General features: G+C 40.2%; 1 protein-coding gene across 1 annotated transcript; it reads left to right on the top strand.

The window, feature by feature from the left end:
- Window positions 1-8,959: 8,959 nt before the first annotated feature.
- Window positions 8,960-9,694, top strand: vnc (GNAT family N-acetyltransferase vnc). The gene has a single exon (XM_089245915.1). The coding sequence runs from the start codon at window positions 9,098-9,100 to the stop codon at window positions 9,596-9,598; it is 501 nt and encodes a 166-aa protein (XP_089102041.1). The 5' UTR covers window positions 8,960-9,097; the 3' UTR covers window positions 9,599-9,694.
- Window positions 9,695-19,553: the final 9,859 nt, after the last annotated feature.

The raw sequence follows: 19,553 nt of genomic DNA, 5'->3' as shown, positions 1-19,553 counted from the left end.
AGCTAAGCTCACAAACAGAACTGGAAGTTTGAACTGCCAGTTCAGTAAATTTTTCAGGACACAAGGAGACGTCCAGAACTAGTAACCTGGAGAGAAGCAGACGACAGAGATTCTGAGGCTTGATTTACATACTGTTGGTGTTGCCATCTAATCTCGAAATTTCAGGCAACTCATCCGATGATGGAAAAAAAAAAGCGGGAGAGAGAGATTCTCTTATTTTCTTAGCATAAAATTTTTTTGAGACGAAAATTTCGGTAAAAAAATTCGCAAATTTGCAATAATTGATTTTATGTAGAAAAAATAATTATTTCTTTACAAGATATACAGAAGACTGGATGTTGTGAAGATATTTATTATTTGCGATGTTAATTTTTTTTTAAGGAAGGAAAAAAATATATGTATATCTTGTATTAACAAGTGGAGAGCGACATTCATGTCATATATATAGCCCTCTGGTGGCTCGTCGTCCATGAGCTATTAGCTGATCGGTTTCACCGTCCATTGCACGGTTCCGTTCGGCATATATACGCTCTAGCGAAGGAAAATCTCTATCTCCTCTGTAGCTTAGTGGTCAGAGCACTCGTCCGGCAATCGAGGGACCCGGGTTCGACTCCCGGTAGAGGCAGAGGTGAGTTTTTTCCTTCCTTAAAAAAAATTAACATCGCAAATAATAAATATCTTCACAACATCCAGTCTTCTGTATATCTTGTATTAACAAGTGGAGAGCGACATTCATGTCATAAAATTATTTCTTTCTACAAAAACATTCGGACAATATGGATGATCGAACAAATAAGTGAAAATACGGATTATGTGATCTTCAGATAGGGTTACCAGATTCAAAACTGAAAAAGGAGGGCGCCTGGTACGAACCGGCAGTGCCGGCTTAACGCATGCCCCCCCCCCCCGGGGCCGTGCCCGAAGTACCTTTTCAAGAGAAAAGGTACGGGACGTAGTTGAATTTTTCCATAATTCCTCACAGGATGGGCCTCCAAAATATCTCTTGGCTCGGGGGCCCATGATGCTCTTAAGACGATCCCGCCTGTCAGCCCCACCCTTGTGGGGGTCATGGAATTCCAGTACTTGATTTTTTACTCCTATCAATTTACATTAATTAAACGAAAACAGAAACAAAAAATTCGAAAAATGATCAGTTACCGAATCAATTATATTTCAATTATATTTGATAGAGATGATGAAGCTCTTTCAAAGTATGACAAAAATTCATGTCTGTTCGATATGATTCGAGCCCCGATGAAATGTCAGAAGGTGGACCACGTGCTAATTATTATTAATAATTTATGAATTTTGTAAAATTAATTTAAATGTTATTCCCTCTCAATGGATCGTGTTTGATTACGATCCGGACTATCAACGCGTTCCTGAAATAATGAAAAAAATGAGCGTAATAAAATGCGTTCTTTCTGAAAAAAAACTCCCTTTCAAGATTTACGTTCGTAACTCGGAAAGTTTGTAAGTCGGGGAGCAACTACATAAAACTTTTTTAGAGGGACAGCAAAATTTTTTTCTCAATTGGCCGCGAAATTCTCCTAAGCCCGGACCTATCTCCGATTTTTGAATTTAAATATCTCAGGGAATAATGCAGTTAAAAACGTGTAATTAGTTTGTTGGGCTCAGAAGAGAAAGAGCAACAACTGTCTGATTGGATGTTAGAGGACGGGGGTGGGAAATCGTATAAAAATACATTTTTTTTATTTTGTGTACACTGTATTTTCATCTACAAAACTCGTACAGGGTGATTTCTGGTCACATTTTGAGAATTTTTGAAATTAGAACCCCACCACCACGACGAACGGTTGATGAGGTTAAGGGTGTAACAACACTCCAAGGAGAAACCATTAAATCTTAGAAGTGCCATAATATTACCAATAGGCAGGGCCGCAACTAGTTGGGGGGGGGGGCCTGGATCTGGTTCCCGGGCGCATCCAAAAAGGGGGGCGCAAATTTAACCTATCCCTCAGCATTACGAGGGGAGGATGCCTAAATGAGTAGTTGCCCTGGCCAACCAAGTATCCAGTTGCGGCCCTGCCAATAGGTATCTTATTTCTGATGAATCACCGTTACATTGGGTATCTTTTCTTTTAGATACATTCTCAAGCTTGTAATTTACACCTGGTAGCATTTCTTTTACCTCTACAGATCAAACTACACAGTTGATCCACTAATAACCCACAAAAATCATGTCCTTATTCTGTAGAACTTGGTTTACTGCATGGGCCCATCTCGGCACTTCTCTAGGCTGTCAAGTGACAATTAGATCTGGTTCCGATTTTCAAGAGTAAATATGCAAATAGGTAGGTAGGAATTTTTAGCTAGCACGTGCTTATTTTGCTAAATGCTTAATCCGGCCCTGGTTCGGCTAATTTAGCAGCACATAACGTAGTCTTTTATAAACTCCGCAAGATGAAATCGCACATTCTGAGGTCCGGCGATCTTGGAGGCTAGTGATGTTTAACTAAATCGTCAGGTCCCGTACGGCCGATCGCATCGTTTATGAATGCGATTGTTCAAAAATTCTCGAACTTCCAAGCTCCAGTGTGGTGTTGCCCCGTCCTGCTGGAAAATGAAGTCATCCGAATCGGTTTCTAACTGTGGGAAAAGCCAATTTTGACAAACAATGAAGTAGCGGCCGAACGAAGAGCGTTAGCGTTACCTGTCGGCCGATGAAAATTAATGTCTTCGTATTCTCTTTTTAGTATTCATAATTAAAGAATGAGTTTGAGTTTCACGTTTTAATCGTGAAACTCAAGATTTCCCTCTTTCTACCTATACATTATTCGATCAAAACGGATTAAAAGCTGAATAGTTATGATTTTTTTTTAAATCGGGTGATTATTTTTGAAACACCCTGTATATTTATATCTACGTTTCTTTAAATCTAGATTTGTTTCTTTCGTGAGTCGCGCACTAAGGCGCCATATTGGTTAAATTAGACACGGTTTGTATGTCCCTCAAAAGAAAGAGGGAGATATCGCATGATCCAAAAAACCTCATTGACGAAAACCGCCGGGCAGCGCCGGGTATTATATTTAGCTAGTATATATATAAAATAAATTTTCCGTGCGCGCGGGCGTGTGTGTATATGTTCTCTACACAAATCTACAATTTAAGACCGATCGTCGCCAGATTTTGCATGTATACGAAACAGAACCTGGATTGAACGATAGGCTTCACTCGACTTAAAGTTCGTCAGAGCTGGACAAATGCCCGACATGGGCAAAAAACTGTCTGGCAACAATGGTTTCTGAGCCTCAACAATGACTTTTTTTAGAATGTATGTCCCAGGGGTGGGCCAAGGGCGGGTTTGGTCATTTAACGGCCCGGTGAGTGAATAAATTTTGCTGCCCCTCTTTAATACAAGCATGCTATATCCCCCCCCCCCCACAAGAGATATGATAGCCCGGAGATTAACTCATTTTTGCACGACGAAAATCAACTAATAGGCAGTGGCGTCAGAGCCCGGGGTACTGTGGGTGGCCGAGCAACCACGAAAATTTGTAACATGGGTCTGAGCAACCACAGAACTGATTCGAAATAAAAAATTTCTATATAAAGATCGAGACGAGCACCCACGGATTTGAAACACTTCCGACGCCGCTGCTTATGGGGGCCCTCTAAAAAAATTCGGAATTCGGATCCGTCAAAGAACCTTTCCGAGGGCGTTCCCGAAGACAGGGCCGTCTTAACGCATAGGCATAAGTTCATAGGTAGTTCAGGTGGATAGCAGCCTTATGTAAACGAGACGTACGTGAAACAAAATAATGTCTAATACACGAAAAAATATATTGATTGGGGAGTGGTTGGGACCTCAAGTCTGATAGGGCGACGTGCCCAGAGAATCTGTTCCGAGGACTGATGGTGCTGTTAAGACTATGCTCCGCCCCCCTACATGGGAAAGACTGACAGGGTTTGTTGGGGAGGCTTAGTATTGGTCTTATATTTTTCCAATATTTAGAACTATAAATTTTCTTGAAAAATATTAATGGAGCCAGTTAAAAAGCTTAGCCTTGGGGTTCTGTCAAAACTCAAGGCCCCATTCAAGGATAATGGGGGGGGGGGGTACTACTCACGCGCGGATTTACTATCATAGGCCTATGTATTTCTGTTAATAAATTGGCATATTTTTCATTAATAGATCAACATATCTTCACGATCTGGCTTTTTAAAGCAGTTCTAGTTGAGTGTACAGTAATACGTAATCATTGTAATTAAATTCCGATGCGATCGCACCCTTTGCACCTGCTTGAGCCCGGCCCTGCCAGGGGCCTCATGAAAATAAGATATGATTAAAAATTTCGAAAGTAAGTATGCGAATCAGAAGGTACGCATTTCTAGCCAGGTAAGGAGAGGACTCGTTAGAGGATCACAAGTTCATATTCATCATTCACATTCACGCCGTTTACATGTGCAATGAAATATCCCGAGAAGTTCTCGGTAACAGGGATTTTCGCTAGAACCCATTTACATGTCATTTTAGTTGATGCAGGTATTCTCCCTTATTTTCGGATGTCGTCACTGGTTACGTGGGTTGAACGGGTAGTTGGCTCAAGATGGCCGACGAAGGAGTTAACAGCAATTTTCGCGACACAAAGGATTATGGGGGAAGAAGTCGAAGTCACCCCCATTATTCCGCAACAAATATGGGACTCTTTTGATGGATCTCCGTCCTACCTTTTTTCCCCCCATAAGGAAAAATTGTTGCCTTGCAGGTAATAATCCCCAAAGCTACCCCCAATCTTGAACATATAAACGGGGCTATTAGGTTCTTATCAGGCCATTTGATAAGAAATTCAAACTGATGGGCCACTTTGAAGACAGGCCATTCAACAGTATTGCGGGAGTCATAATCCTTGACAGAAAAACAGAGCGTCTCAGCAGTTTCAAAAGGCCTAAGGAGAGAGAGAGAGAGATTTAGCGAACAAAACGAGGGGACACGGTAGCCCAGGTCGATAAGATATTCGCCTAAAAAACCAAAGAATGTTTAGAGGTGTCGCGAGTTTGATACCCGGTTCGTCCTTGTCAGAAAACTTTCCTGACACAGGGTGACACACAACAGAAACTGCGACATGACCGCAGAAAAAGATTGCTACCGCAGGGAGTCCTCCATCGAGGGGTTACCGCACCAACCTCTCGATGAGTATAAAAAACAAGCCTGCCGTTTGGAATCGGCAATAAACTGTAGGTCCCGGTCTAATTAGCCCTCGCGTGCAGAAAAATTACCATGGTGCGACAAAAATGGTCAACAAATCGCCAGGGAAAATGTCTCATGCCCGATGGCTAACTCGTGCTAATCGAATTGTACGTTTTGATCGAATCTCCTTCTGAAAATTTAATAATTCTAGCAACGTATGGCGTGTCAAGTTTCTCGCTCCAACTTGGTTTGCTATCAAAACTCACCCTTCCTGTAAAGATGGAACACAGAACAAGTTCATCGATGCAACTAGGTATTTGTTCGCAGAACTCAAAGGCAAAATATATCCCTTAATTCTCAAAGAAACACTTACGTCGCAAACCCTGAAAATTAATTGATGGCAATGCTGACCGACTCTGAACCGCACATCCGTGAACTAGCAGCCCGCCGCATTCAGGGAAGTAGACTCCGACTGTTTCAACTTCCTATTGTAAAATTTGATGTATCATCTTACATCGATCTCATTGACTGGCAGAAGTAGAATATACCTTGGCAGAAGTAGAATATACCTAGGGTGACCATATTTCCTCGAGAGAAATACGGGAAATTGGGATTCCAAATACGAGAAAATACGGGACATCGCCAATTATTGCCAAGAACGACGCCAAACAATGTTGCCAAATATTGCTGAAATTACGGAAAAATCGCAATGGCGGGAAACGAAGCTACACTGCAAATTGCAGTGGATTCCACAAAATAAAACGTTTACCAAGGCAAATGTGGGAGATTAATGTTGTTATTTGTAGTTGTAATTATCATAATATTATTTATGAGTTCAAAAATATTTTCGATCTTTGACTTCAATAGAGAATAAAAATCCAAGTAGAGTCATGCAAAAAACGGGAAAACCCGGGACACATTTGCTTAAAAGTCGGGACGGCTAGAAAAAGAAAGAAAACCGGGACTGTCCCGGGAAATACGGGATGTATGGTCACCCTAAATATACCTGATCCACTGTCATACACTGTTTTACCCCGGCAGTGACCTATCGGTTAGAAATCCTTCGGAATATGGACTGGGTCGCCGTTTCGGTTAGTAAGTAAGTAAGTAGTCTCGAAACGCTATGCCGAAATTCAACAGTAAGAAGGATTTTTGCGCTATTTGAAATATGATGATAATAATATAAATGCCACTTTTGTAAACTTTTTCTTGTAATAAATAAATGTTACTCATGCGATTGGTATTTGTTTTTTAAAGAATAGACACAAATTAGTTTTTTTTTTTAAAACCTCACTGTGTGTGTGACAATCATCAAATAAAGTTGTTGTTTTTTTCAAAATATGTATTCTTTAAAGTCAATCCGGAGGCAGAAGATAACCCATTCCATTCTTAAAAAAATTTATATGTGAGCTAAAGACACATCATTTGGCACCCTTTTCGTGCTGTGAAGGATAAAAGTTAAAAAATATATATATTTTTTTTTTGCATAGAAAAACGGTGACCCACACCCTAATGTACATACGTTCTCATTTCTAAGTTTTGAAGTATGGTAACCCACACACAAGTGATATCTTCGAGGAGAAATAGAGAGAGAAAGTGAAGTACTTATACACTATCTACCAATAAGTATTTGGACACCTATGCGAATGACGATATCTGCGGTCCTGAGATACGTCACGCCCTCCGCCGGTATATATCGTGTAGGAAACAACATCGGCATTAGTCGCATGCAAGATGCCGCGCAGTTCGGAGCTCTCTGATTTCGAGAAAGGTATAACTATCGGGTATCACAAAAATGACCGATCCGTAAGGGACATATCTAGCGAGCTGAAGTACCCAAAATCGACAGCGGCCTATGTGATTAAGAAGTGGAAGGTGAGCTGTGATTGTCGGAATTTGCCCCGAGTCGGCAGACCAACGAAACTGGGAGATAGAGACCGACGGGTGCTGTCCAGAGAAATTCGGAAGAACCGCACCCAACCGATGGCCCTCATCCGCGAGGAGTTTCAACAGGCATCCGGGAGTATTGTTTCAATGAATACCATCCGTAAGGAAGCACATCTGATTGGTTTTCATGGTCGTGCGGCTGCCCATAAGCCTTTGATCACAAAGTCCAACCGCGTTGCTCGGTTAATGTGGTGCAAAGCACGTCGAAATTGGACCGTAGATCAGTGGAAACGGGTTCTTTGGAGCGACGAATCAAGGTTCACCCTCTACTGTTCGGATGGCAGGGTCTGGGTCTGGCGTCTGCCTGGAGAACGTCTCCTGCCAGAATGCATTGTGCCAACAGTCATTCATGGTAAGCTCAACGCCGATGCCTACTGCACTATTTTGGATGACAATGTGCTTCCTACGTTGTGGCAGTTTTACGGGGTGGACCCCTGTTACTTCCAGGACGACAATGCCAGCTGCGAGGTTAACCAAGGCTTGGTATGGTGCCAATGGGGTTCATCGAATGGACTGGCCTGCCCAGACCTGAACCCTATCGAGAACCTCTGGGACGAGTTGGATCGCCGAATTAAGGAGTGCCCTACACTTCCAAAATCGGTGAAGGAACTGACATGTCTTCTCCAAGCCGAGTGGAAGAAAATACCACTGGCCGTCACACAAGGACTTGTGGAAAGTATGCCCCGGAGGGTTCACGCTGTAATTGCCTCTCGTGGAGGCTCTACCAACTATTGATTTTGAATAAAGTTAGTTTTTCTTTTCTATCACAGGTGTCCAAATACTTATTGGTAGATAGTGTATTTCTTCTCGATGAGAGATCGATCAAAAATTCGGGTGATGATTTCCAGGAGCAGGTTTCCTGTGACGCGCGCAACGTGATTCGCCCAGCGCGACACGCCATCCTCTCACCAATAAGAAAAGCAGCATGACTGTTTTCCTACAGAGCGCAACGCGGCTCACGGCAGCGCTTTACGTCGGGCGTGATTGGTGGATTGCTTCTGGAGGAGTCAAATGCGTCGTGCGCAGCCAACTCTTGTGTTTTCTTTCCCTTCCCTTCAAACCGGAGCATGCAGACGTCAGAGCAGCTGTTGCCAGGGCTATAGCCACTAGAATAAGGGGCTTAACCAGGGCCATATAGCCGCCCTGATATCTGATGCGCCAAGCTAGGAAAGCACAAACGCCTAGCGTGATTATGTAACACGTTTCTGCTGACGTACAATGACCCAATTCGGTTCACGCGGTGTAAAAAACCTACTCCTAGGAAAATCTGCCTGAAGGGAAAGAACACACACGAGTGAAGAGAACATAGGCAAAACGCGCTGCGCACGACACATTTGACTCCTCCAGAAGCAGTCCGCCAATCACGCCCGACGTAAAGCGCTGTCGTGATCCGCATTGCGCTCTGTAGGAAAAGTTAAGGCAACTGGATAGGGGCTATATATTCCAGTGGCTATAGGAAAAGTCATGCTGCTTTTCTTATTGGTGAGTGGACGGCGTGTCGCGCTGGGCGAATCACGTTGCGAGCGGCACAGGAAACCTGCTTTATCATCCTTCATCAGTATAGTGCTACCATCTATCGTGAATATTTTCAAGTAACATTTGCAAATGTGCGTGTGCATGCGTTCTCGTTAGTAAATTTCGAAATATAGCAGCCCTAATGATACAGATTAAAGATTCGTAAGCTGATAAAAAAGGAAAAAAATAAATTGTTATGAATCAATATATTGGTTCGAGGAAAAAAAACATTAAATCACGAACGGGAACGGGACGTGTGGTCAATCGACAAACATAAAATAAATCGTAACATTATGATATTTACAGAAAGAAATACGACGAAGTTGTAACGTTTAGCTTTGGTTGCAATGCAATGTTTTTGTTATTATTCGTACTCCTTTGAGGTCTCCTCTAGGCCGGCATCTAATTGTCTCATAACACACAGACTGGACCGTAATAAATTATTTTATTCGAAATTTAAACAGTGACGGACATTAATCAGCGATGAATATCCGCTGCGCTCTACCCGAGGATCTGATGAACATGCAGCACTGCAACCTGCTGTGCCTGCCCGAGAACTACCAGATGAAGTACTACTTCTACCACGGGTTATCTTGGCCCCAGCTCTCTTACGTCGCCGAGGACGAGAAAGGAAGGATCGTCGGCTACGTCCTCGCCAAGATGGAAGAAGATTCCGACGACGACCCGCACGGGCACATAACGTCCCTGGCCGTCAAGCGCTCCCACCGCAGACTGGGACTCGCCCAGAAGCTCATGGATCAGTCGTCCAGGGCGATGGTGGAGTGCTTCAACGCGAAGTACGTCTCGCTGCACGTCCGCAAGAGCAACAGGGCCGCTCTGCACCTGTACACGAACACGCTCAAGTTCCAGATAAGCGAGATCGAGCCGAAGTACTACGCCGACGGGGAGGACGCTTACGCGATGAAGCGGAATCTTTCGAACTTTGTTGTCGAGAAGAAAATCTCCGAGCGAGAAATCAAATGATAATGTGTGTTGTTTACCGAATTCATATTGCATGCGTTCCTTGTTGTGAACCTCCTTTTCTGTTTTGCGAGCAATATAAGTTGAATTTTTTGACAATCGATGAGTTAATCGTTTTGTTGTGTATTATTGCCTTTTGATATTTAGCTGAAATACATCACAGCCTCTTCAAGCTCACTGTAATCTATGTTAATTGCTGTATAAAGTTATCATATCCCGTTCCCCTCATAAGTTCGGGCCCTTTATAGCCTGATTTAAGGCCAGAACTTGTTTTTCAGAATTCTTATGCCATAACAAGTTTGACGTAAAATTGAATCGCAAAATTAAATTTAAAAGTTGGGTTCGATCCAATTCAAGGCCAATCCTCGAGAATGGCTGACTCTGGTCATGTGACACATCCTCTCATATAATCATGGACACCAAGCGTTCCCACTGCCGACTGGGACTCGCCCAGAAGCTCATGGATCAGTCGTCCAGGACAATGATCGAATGCTTCAACGTAACATGTCTCGCTGCACGTGCGCAAGAGCAGCAGGGTTAGACATCCTGCTTAACACGCTTGGAATGAACGGGGGAATATATTCCTTAGGCCGATGGATAAAGTCACATGATCTCTAGCTTTGTTGGTCTTGCATTGAGTTCGGCCGTATAAGTGTTCATTGAGATGGCTGTCTTTTAAGCATGGGCAAAATACCTCTAATTTTTTAGACCCTGTTCACATACAAGAAACAAGTGCTGGTTCCACCAGACGTAATGTGTCTGGAGGGGTAACAAATTTTAATTGTGAGGGTTCATAGGATTGTCCTGTAATTGCAATACAAATTTTTCTCGTATTATCCAGCTCTTCGGAGGATTGATCCCTCCCTATCCCCACATACACCAGAAACTATCAAAATGTGCCCTGGTACACCTGTAATTTATAGGGTACAGTGAAGTCACTCGCTCCTCTATAGCTTGTTAGGTATCCGAAATCTTGGAAAGGATATGTACAGGGGGGGATATAGCTCTGAGCTGCAAGTTTAAGGAATGATTGGTCAAGAAAATTAATCTATAGCCCGAAGGGAGTAAAAATCAAGTCCATCCACTTTGCCAGACAAGGAAACAGGTCAGCGAGTGACCAAAAGAGAGGACTAGGTCAGTGAGCAACTAAAACGACCTACAGCATGTGAATGACCGCGAGAGTTACCTAAAGAATGGGAAATACTATAGGTCAACTCAAAGTGGGCAATAGAATGGTCCAGAGGATGGGGAGGGGGTAAAAGCTATGGATATAACATAGGATACTATGAATGGGTACTCTTGAGTTGTGGCGAGGAGAGAAAGAAATTTCTGAAAATGTGAGCAATGGAACAAGAAATTTGGAAAACTGACCTACAGCAGAGGTCTTCAACCTTTTTCAAGACAAGAGCATCCTTACTGCAAATTTGTCATTAGAATGCATGAAATCAGGATTATTTCAATCCTTAAATACAATTCCTACAAGATGTTTAATTGTAATGTTGATCAAGTACTCACGAGCATGAAATCGGACACAACCATCGAGCACTCTGGATGCTTCAGGGAGCATTGTGGTGCTCGCAAGCAACGGGTTGAAGATTCCTGGTCTAGAATGTGTGTTAGCATGGGAGTGGGTGCAGGGCCAAATGATTTTTTGGAGGCCCTACCTGGTAAATCCTAGAAAATTTCAACCAGATCTCATTTTTGTGAGGTGCCAGGTGGGCCCATGCGTTAAGACGGCACTGAGTGGGTGACAAGCATGTGACTTGAAGACTGGTATTTACAGCGTTCTGGGGGGTGTAAACAAGTGAGTTAAAACTGCAGGGTGGCAAATTTAAGGAATGAGTGGTCAAGAAAATCAAACTGGGGTGGGAGAAAGGTGGCAAAATTTATGTAGGCCCCACCCACACAGGCAGTAAAACAACAAATCCGCCTCTGGATGTGTAAAAATATCTCGTTTTACTTGGCAAGAGCCCAGGCTTACCAATAACTTGGCAAAGTAGAATACAGTAACTTCCCTTCTGAAGATGAATCATAATAATTGTACATAATTACAGTATTTATTTTATTTTACACATGTTAAAAAAACACATTTTGTATTCTGGTGTGAAAATTGTTTAAAGAAAGCTTTAGAAATTCTAAGGTGGCTGTAGCTCACGTGACACATAAAGTGTTCAGGACTCTACCACAAAGCTGGGATGGAAGAGATCTCGACAATGGGATAAGTCCTGTGGCAAAGTTCTAGCGTTGATTCAGCTCATGTAACACAGAGATGAAGTAAAAAATGTGTTCAGAGACCTTTCAGCCCCAAGTGTGACTCAAACAATTGTTCGAAATTGGAGGTTCCCCAGAACCCCCAATGAATCATTGAACTTGATTATATGGAAATTTTGCCCTAGGGCATCTGGTGCCAATTTTCTTGTGCCAGAAAGTATAACATATGAAGCTGTGAAGCATTTAATGAAGGTGCTCAACGGCTGGTTAGAAACTTTACAGGCTGTGGATTTGAAACCAGTGTTTTTTTGTGCAATGCTTGCAGTGATTTCCGTGACAAGCAGCATACAGCCACATTTCTGCTGCATTTCTTCAAGCAAAAAAAAATAATTTATGTCAATTTAAACAGAAAAATAGGAATAAAAATGACATTACACCGTCCGAAATATTTGGCATAAAGGACATGTTAGAGCAGCAGTGCTAAAGCGTGCTGGTGCTCCATCTTGCAAAAACCATGTCTCTCTCTGTGTGATGAGCGGAAAAGGCTGCAACAATCTGAGTAATACATCCTCCAGGAAGACTCAATATACTTATAATTGAGTATATTTATGAAAGGTTTCATTGCAAATATTGTTTATCATAATGGATACTTTCACCCCTCTAATTTTTTCCAAACAATTTATGAACATTCTATATACACTCAGTGGCCAAAAAATTAGAAAGACCCTCCCCCGGCTCAAACTTTGACTCATCCGTGCAGCACATACACTGACAATAAACTGGATTTGCTGATAAAAAGCTTTCTCCTGGTCAGACGCACCAGGTAACATTGCAATATGCCTATTCATGGGGGATTTGAGTGACTTTAAATGTGGCATGATTGTGGGTGCCAATAGGGGCGGTTGAGCAGTCCGAAGCTTACAGGAATTCCTCTCTTGAAACTGAAATAGATAAGTAGGGGCGGTTCCAGTATCTCCGAAGCCTCTAACCTCATCTTGAGTCTTCAAAGAATGGCAGCTAAGCCAAAAAACTGAGCGGAAAATGGTAGTGAACAAAAGAGGTGCTAGGCGACTACTAAACCACACATGTACCTCGTCCATATTCCTCTGCGGAACGTTTAATGAATTGGTACATGTTGGAATATGCTTATCCATATTGTGAACCTTACACAACAAGCTTCACATTATGCTTGTTATAGTGCTGCCATCTACCGCATATTTTTTGAACTATGCGTGTAGTGTAATGTTTGAAGATTTTACTGTTGTATGCCTGTTGCTCACTGCTGCAAGACTTTTTAATGGGGAAATCGGCTTGCATTCGCACCTCGAAGTTGGGAACCACAGAAAACCAACTTCAGCCGACCACCACTGCAGCGTTGGTGGGGTTCGAACCTGGGACCTCGCATTGCGAGTCGGCCACTATGACCACTCGACCACCACAGCAGCGTGCTAGGCGACTGACACGCATTACGTGCAGCAAATTTCAGCACAATACAACTCAAAATTGCAAAACATATCTGTGCGCTCTACAACAGGGGCAGCGAACTGCTGGCCCAAGACCAAAAAACTATTATATTTTTTACATTAGTTTCGAATGATGAAATTGTGATTAATTTAGAAGAAAATTATTTCTGATTTGACAAAAACAATTTGTATTTTCATCACACAAACACAAAGCTTCTTTAGATACACAAGTCACATACTTAATTTCAGAAACCTGCTGTGAGAGTTATGGAAGTAGCAGTGGCAGATTTTCTTGCACAATCATGATGACCTCAACGAGCAAAAATATCCCTCAAAATTTTTCCATAAAAATTCAAAACTAATGTTCTGTTGTTTATTGGTAAAAGTATTCAGTCAAGTATTTTGCTGGGGAAAAAAGCAAACTAGAAAAGTATTGCATAAAATTTCAAAAAAAAAATTGCATGATAAACTTTGAACGTTTTAAAGTAACATTCTCTACTCTAGTTAGCGCATTAACATTCATAATTTGCTGAAAGGGAAGAAAGATGAATGTTTTCATGAAAACTAAGAAATTGCAGTAAACAAAACTAAAAAGAAATGTGCATAGGCACATAAATAAATTGGCCGAGCTGCAAGCAACTGACAATATCAGCTCGAGAATTAGAAACCCCCAACTAGAAAAATCTCATGAAAAGATTAAGTTCGCCACATTTGAAAAATCGGGAAAAGATCACTAACACCACATTTCTATCGCCAAGTGCTTGGAAAACGTTTTGCAACCATGAAGAAAGCAAAATCCAGCTATCAGTGTAAATTTTCTAAGATCGCACATCTACTGAGCTGCCGAGAAATTTGGAAAAAATACATGTGCCAACTCCAAAAAAGTTTTCCAAGTGCAGTTTTGTGGACTTGCAGAGCGGATCTCCCAACTTTGAAAAACTCTGAAAAAATTCTAGCCAGTGAGAATTTATTCGGAAGCAGCCTAATCAACAAGCAAACTAACGCCATATTCACCAACACATTTTAAACTACAATCACAAGTTAAACGATTAGCGATCGACACGGATTGGTTAAAATCCTCAATTTAGCCAATCTGTTTTGATTTTCAATCCTTTCACCTGCGATTGCAGTTTAAACTGTGTTCACCAAAGTACTAACTTATACACGTGCAAGTGTGATGACTTTGCCCTGGAGCCTGATGATGATTCTGTGGCCAGATCCAACTCAACATATTGCATGTGTGAGTTTGCAAGGTCCTTCCTGAAGGATATTATGAAGTGATGCTCAAAGAAGGATAAAAAGCAGTGCTGGACAAATTCCTCACTGCAGCCGAGAATATTCTAGTCAATTGATAAGACTCTTAGCCGAGAGTTGTCTTTAAACTCTAAAAACTATTTATCCCAGATATGTTTCTTCTCAGTATTTTTCAGAACACCAACAATTTGTAATTTCCCGATTGTGAAAATATTTCTCATGCACAAACATATACTTACTGACTTACATTAAATGCACCTTCCTAGACTGTTTACTAGCCCGTCTGTAATCCTACCAGTCCTGAGGGTTAAGCATGGCAAAAATTTTAATCTGGTCTGGTAAGAAATTGTAGTCCATGCTGCAATTCCTCCCCCAGACTCAGATGGCAGCATGAACACAAAACAAGCACAACTCGACGGCTTAGATACGTAAGGGTCACACACATTCCAGCATGTACTAATTTGTTAGAAATTCTGTAGAGGAATGTGTAGGAGGTACACACACATGTACGGTTAAGTAGTAGTCCACACTGCAGTTCCTATTTATGCAGTTTCCTTCTGCGCTGATTTCATTGTTTATGAGAGAACATATAAATACTTGTTGCTAAAAAATGAATTTAATTAATAAAATTCATTAATAATTATTTATAATCAGTATTTAATTAAATGAAGAGTATAGTTAATCCCATCAAAATGTTTGTGATCTCCTATGCCATAGCAAGCAATCAACTGGGTGTGGCTTATATGCCAGAGTTCTCTCCCTTTGTGCATATGGGGCTTTTATACCAGACTTTTGTCCCTCGTGCGGTCCATGACACTGTGTAGGATCCGTGTGTGGCACAAGCAGCACGAAGCCATAAATCCGGCATGCCACATGATAACTGTTCAAGTGGGTGGCAGAATCGCGATCTGGGAAGCGTTTTCTTTAAAAACCTCTGAAACACAACCTTCTAATCTCTGACAATCTGAGGGAATTAAGAGCTGCCATTTCGTTACCATGGGCTAATATTCCTCCTCAAGTTTCAGCAACTTGTAGAGTCCATGCCTGGACTCTGCAAGTCTGCTGTCATCAAAGTCAGAGGAGGTCCCCACATAATAATAGTGCTGAGTAGCAGGGTGTTCTTAATTTCTTGATCACTGGATATATATATATATATATATATATACACACACACACACAGTGTGACTTTGATAACTCGACATAACTCAACCACCCTGGTAACTTGACATTTATTATTCCCAGTTGGCACGATACTGAATTCAATGGGGAAAACATAACACATGATCACATCTCGCTGAACTCGACTACGATTTACATATGCATTATTGTAACCTATTTTTATAAATCGCCCATGTGTTGATCAGTTTGAAAAATTTTACGACATCACTTGTGTTTCAAAAATTCATTGTTTCTGCCATTTGTTTGATACCTGAAGATTCTTCCCCTACACCAGTGTTTCTCAACCTATGGTCCACGGACCAGAAGTGGTCCGCGATGATGGTATAGGCGGTTTCGCAAGCAGACTTGATAAAATGAATTCTAATCAAAATTGATTCTAACTAAATGAAAAATTATTCAACCCATGTAATTGATGTTAGTTTTTTTTTTTCCATATGGGTTCAAATAAAATTACCTTCAAACTTGGGTTGAACATACATCATCATGGAAAATGTCAGGGATTGCGATTCTACCACAAATGTGATAAATATGAGGTGCGTCATAAAATTTAGTCAAGAAATACAATTTATTGCCTCACATGAAATTTTCTAATTGCTGTTGAAATTGCTGCAGGGTGGGGGGAATGAAGGACTGCTATATATATATATATATACAAATTGCAATAAACAAATGTATTTCATGGGGGAAAATTCAAATGATCAGATGACTATTTCATTGAGAAAAATATGTTAAACTGGGATCTTAAATAGGATAAAATACAAGACATTGCCAATTATCGTCAAAAATGTTGCCAGAAGTAGACACTATCAGTAATTGTTATTAAAATTTCGAAAAAAAAAACGTTTCTTCTGTTGGGACCTTGAAAACTCAACCTGTGGAACTGCGAAAGCCACAGATAGATGTGAATGATTTCTGAAATTTTTAAGCGAGAGAGTTAGACCAAAATATTCTAAGTGAGAAGAGAAAAGTTACTTTATACACACAACTGCACTGTGTGTGTGTGTTCATTCACAAATAACGGAACTTTCGGCAAGTAAAATATGCTTTTTCCACCTAATTCAGGGATATTCTCAATATAAAAGCTTTTCATTAAAAATTTCAAATCTAAACATTTAATGAAGTTGCGGATAATGTAGTATAGAATTGTTCAACAGCAGGGGTCTTAACACATGGCCCTCTGAGCTTCTTATGACCTGTCTATCATTTTCAGAAAATGTGGTTGAAAAAAACAATTAATTTTGGAATTGATGAAAGAAGGCATTTTGGAACTGATGAAAGTAATTCTAGAATAAATGAAAGAAATAATTCCAGAATTTTCATAACAAATAATTTCAGAATTAATGAAAGAAATAATTCCAAAATTGATGAAAGCTCAAAATTAATGAAAGAAATAATTTCAGAATTAGGGAAAAATAACATAAATCTACGAGAGAAATAATTTGACAAACTGTTTCACAATCAATAAAAGAATAATTGCATAATTATTGAGAAAAATTCCAAGACACATTGATAATGAAAATTTCAGAATGACTAAAACAAATAATTAGAGCAATTCAAAGCGATTTCATTTTAAAATTAATCTCAGAATTAAATAATTTAGTCAGTAATTAATCAAAAACGTTTCCAGAATTAGTAAAATATTATTTTAGAATCAATCAAAATTAATAAAAAAAAATTCAGAATAAATATAATAAGTCTTCAATTACTTTGTGTCCCTGTTTAACTCGGGGGGGGGGGGGTGGCCCCTTCTATTAAGATGACACTAAATTATCAGTTGGTGGCCCAACAGGCTTCATGAGGTTTCAATTTGGCCTTCTGTGTATGAAAGGTTGAAGAAATCCTGATATACAGGAACACACACATATACATGGTTTTTAACAATTGTTAAAGGTGAATTGAAATAAAACCTTGCTAACTCTTGATATCTGCTTAAGTCATAGTTTATCAATCTTTTTGTTCCATTGCCCCTCTTTTTCAGAAAATTTTTTTCTCATTGCCCCCTTCCCTAACTCAAGCAAACTCATAGAATCCTATGTTATACCTGTAGCTTCTACCGCCCCTGGACCATTTCATTGCCCACTTTTTGGGAAATACTGGCTTAAGTCAACATCTTTTTTGATCCCCATGGGGTACCAAGTTATCAAGATGTGTTCCACACACACACACTGTATATATCTATCTATATATATAGTATGCATCAAAAGAGTAATTGACAAAAACCAGATTTCAATGTAAAACTTTAAAAGTTAGAGTATAGTGCCAAAAAAGACTTCTTTATACACATAACTCAAAATTATAAATAAGATATTGTTTTTCGCCTTTTCATATCTTATCTTTATATATATATATATATATATATATATATGATTTTCTGTGTCTGTTCTCCATACAAATCTACAATTTTGGACTGATCTTCGCCAAATTTTACATATGTACTAAATGGGACCCTTACTTCAACAATAGGCTACTTCAAAAGTTTGTTAGAGAAAGGGAAAATGTCTTAAATGGACAAAAAAAACTGTCGGGAAACAATGGTTCCTGGACCTCAATAATCACTTTCGGAATGTTTACTTTGGTTACCATAGTTCCCTAGCAAAGTGTTGACATGCATATGCCTTTACAATGATCTGTCACTTGTTTACTGCTGCTAGTATTATGTATAATAGTTTATTCCTTTATAATGGTTTGTCACTTTTTTAATCCTCCCAGTAATTGAAGAAAACCCGGGCAGCGCCGGGTATTATAGCTAGTATAGTATAAAACTGGCTGATGAGCATTTGCAAATGAATTTCTTTTATGCTCTATCAAAGTTTACTCAATTGAAAATGTTTATTCAAATCTCTGTAAAATATTGCAGTTTATACAATAATCGGCAAACAACAGTCTATATTCATTACATTAAAAAAAAAAGAAAAAAGACATCTTCAGAATGATTGTATAAGTCATAATTTAAACAATAATATTTCATTTCATGGGTCTATCAAAAAGCTAATTACAAATGAAGCAAAAAAAGACAACAAAAAAATGGTGAACATACGAAAAATATATATATACAGGCCATCTCAAAACGCCATGTAAAAAACTAAGAGGGACACACAAAAAATATTGATGTGAGCCACACTTACATAGCAAAGCATGACCAGAAACTGATAGGTGGTGCTTTATGCTGAAACATCAAGTCTGAATCTCTCTTCGTTATTTGTGATGTCACACGAAGATGTGGTTTTACACGATAGTGTTCCAACGTCATTCCTGTATGTGGGTATTTGGGGGCCAATGTATTAGGTGCGATGGACCTATTGCTGGGCTTTTCCCCTTTCATGTTCATCCTGATTTATCCAGCATAAATTTCTTTCTCCGTATGTGTGTAGGAAAGGGGGACTTCATAAAATTTTAGTAATCGAAACCATTGCTTCTGGCATAGACCTTGTAGTGAGAATCCCCATACCTGCACATTCCTCTGTGGAATTTCTAACAAATTGTTACATGCCGGAATGTGTGTAGCTGAGTGTAGGTGCCCCCCCCCCCCGAAGGTATTATATATATATTGCCAGTTATGCTTGATTTGTGTTTTTGTTAGTATTGCCATCTGTCTTCTATATTTTGAATTAAAGATGGTAAATGCTTGGATTTTCATGTTATTTAAGACTCACGTTGTAGGTCTGCCTGCTCTCTGCAGAGAGACTTTTTCAAATGGGAGACCGGCTCGCATTCACGCCTCGAAGTTGGAAAACTACAGAAAGTGAACTTCAGCTGACCACCTTGTCACCAATAGGGTTCAAACCTGTTAGCAGCACAGAGAACATAACTTCCATACTTACTGCTAATATTTACTACTACTTTACCATACA

The sequence above is a fragment of the Pholcus phalangioides genome, unplaced genomic scaffold, assembly GCF_987345545.1.
Source record: "Pholcus phalangioides strain wild (caught in Gottingen) unplaced genomic scaffold, Ppha-v1.0 ptg000016l_1, whole genome shotgun sequence".
Classification (NCBI taxonomy): domain Eukaryota; kingdom Metazoa; phylum Arthropoda; class Arachnida; order Araneae; family Pholcidae; genus Pholcus; species Pholcus phalangioides.
Note: the sequence above shows the minus strand (reverse complement) of the source record. Positions and strands in the feature narration are given on the sequence as shown.

Coding starts and splice junctions, on each gene's coding strand:
- vnc (XM_089245915.1), top strand. CDS start 9,098: ATGAATATCCGCTGCGCTCTACCCGAGGATCTGATGAACATGCAGCAC.